A 2,312-nucleotide genomic window follows, 5' to 3' on the forward strand; every position below is an offset into this window, starting at 1 on the left:
TACTGTGAGACAAAAATAATTTAACTGATCCTATGTAATCACGACAAGAGATTAATTAAAATGCCAAGATAGGAAACAATTTATTATAGAGAGAAGAAAAATTTCTCATCCAAAATATAGAAATCTGTACAACTTTGCCACAATCAATATACATGAACTGTACAAATTTACACCAGTTCATAATTTACCAAATAAAAGATGACTAACAAAGTTCACAAAATAGATGGTGGTTTGTGGAAAAGACTTTTACCCAATTAAGAACAAGGAAATTACAAACCAGACCTCCACTTTCTAAAAATAAGAAGTTTACTCAGTCTTAGAAAACTACAAGCTAGCAAATGTACAGATAGCTGGCTGGTGCTAACACCACAGTTCAGACAGTGTCTTTATATGGTCTTTTTAAAGCCTGTTGCCATGGCAGATTCTGATCACTTGCTACTTTTGAGGCCAATGGAAAGATCTGACCATTTCCCCAGGTCATACTTACTAGTTTATCTTATGTACATTTATACATATCTGTAAGTGCTAGGTAGAAGTCTGAAAAATAAAATTTCCAGTACTATGGGGTTCATAACAATAGATCTTGTTACTGAGCTGCCAAAAATGCTAACAATTAATAAATGTAATAGTGCAAATTTACTCTGCAAGACCTACTGCAGAGAATCACTTGATAAATACAGATTGGGGTTGAAAATTGGTGTAGAAATTAATTAAGATGTCTTGGAGAAAGTGACCCTTCCTAGATCTTCTTCACTCCCTAGCAAGTTGCAATCATTTTGACTCACAGGCTATTAAATCACTGAAAGGTACTGTCCAAACTATGGCACTGTCACTTTAAAGTATACCACTCTAACGTGTGCCAGATCTTCACAGCTGTGACATGGTTTAAATTCCATAATCCATCCCCAGAGGTGCCCACCCAAAGTAAAAACCAAATTTATCCATCCATTTTTAAGGTGATCCATCCACAGACTATATCTTAACCTGATACAGTCATCATATTGTAGCTTTTGGAAGGGCTAGTTCTGCCCAAGAGAAGTTCCTCCTTACAGCTTATTCTGCTGTCTACCATTTGCATGTTGGTGTTATTTTGGCTACCTCCTGCTGGTGCAGCTTCATACAGCACACAGATTGAGCCATCCTCTCCAATTCGATAGGACACTTCATACGGGTCAACCCATAGAGTGAGTTCGCTGGGAAGAAGTTGAAACAGTTCCTGACTGCTCAATCCAATCCGCTGTGCTGCCTGTCCAATGAGAGGATCCATTTTATGGTTGATCCGGATACATCGGTAACCTGATCCCTTGCATGGCTTTTCTGGGAACCAGTGGTGTTTATAATGTTCTATAAAATAAAGAATAAATATTATCCTTCTTAACTCTGTATTCGGAAAATATATGCAGTGATTATTGTTCTCTTGAAAACTGCACACCTCAAGATGTAAAAAAGCTGATTATTTTAGCGTTGAGTGACCTGGAAAATCATTTATTGTTGCTGATGATTTACGTAAGTTCAGCGTCCCTTGGGAAGCGTTTGTGTACGAAGTTACTGCTTTGTGCTACTACATACAGAGAACAACATCCGCCATCTGAAAGGAGTGAAATGCAACCTCCTGGCATTCACAGAAACAAATATAAAAATACAGAAGTGATTACATACATAGCAGAAAAATTCAGGGTTTTCAAAACTTCACAAACCAGGAAGGAAAAAAAAGCACTTTTCCAGCATCCTCTTGAGATCACACCCCTGCTTAGCTCCTCAGATTCAAAGAGCACCCAAAAATAACTAGGGAAGGGGCTGGACAGCATTTACCGACTGACTCAAGCTGTATTTCACCACTGCTCTTCCCAGCCTGTTTTCCATGGCAAGAAACCAAGGACTTCGCTTACCTCAGGAGTTTTATTCCACCCAAAACCCTATGGGTCTGAGGCTACTTGTAGCCACTATCAATCAAGCCCACTGGGACACAGGCTCGGGATTACAAAACCCAGAGGGCAACGAAGAAACCCTCGGTATTTGTTCCTAGCCGGGGCTGTCGGGCGGCTAAGAGCCGTGTCCAGAAGAAAGGGAAAATTCATCGTTAACCAATGAATTTTACTCGACAAAACAAAGAAACTTCGGAGCATTTTCCTTCTGGAAACCGAGCGGTTTGAGCCCTTGGAGCGGAGCTCTGGTCTGGGCTGCTCGAAAGCTTTGTCTACGGAGCCAGGGACGCGGAGAGGGGTGGGGAGAGAGGGAGGGAGAGAGGGAGGGAGGGGTGCCGTCTGCGCGACGCCCGAGCCCCTTTTGTTTACAGCGCGCTCCTTCCTCCC

The 2,312-nt window shown here is 41.5% G+C and overlaps 1 protein-coding gene across 1 annotated transcript; it reads right to left on the minus strand.

The window, feature by feature from the left end:
• Positions 1-979: 979 nt before the first annotated feature.
• BTG1 (B-cell translocation gene 1, anti-proliferative) lies at positions 980-1,344 on the minus strand (the record flags this gene model as incomplete). The annotated part of the gene is made up of 1 exon (XM_009071736.1): positions 980-1,344. A coding segment is annotated over one exon (365 nt), but the record flags the coding sequence as incomplete, so codon positions are not given.
• Positions 1,345-2,312: the final 968 nt, after the last annotated feature.

This window comes from Acanthisitta chloris, unplaced genomic scaffold (assembly GCF_000695815.1).
Source record: "Acanthisitta chloris isolate BGI_N310 unplaced genomic scaffold, ASM69581v1 scaffold11310, whole genome shotgun sequence".
Taxonomy (NCBI): Eukaryota; Metazoa; Chordata; class Aves; order Passeriformes; family Acanthisittidae; genus Acanthisitta; species Acanthisitta chloris.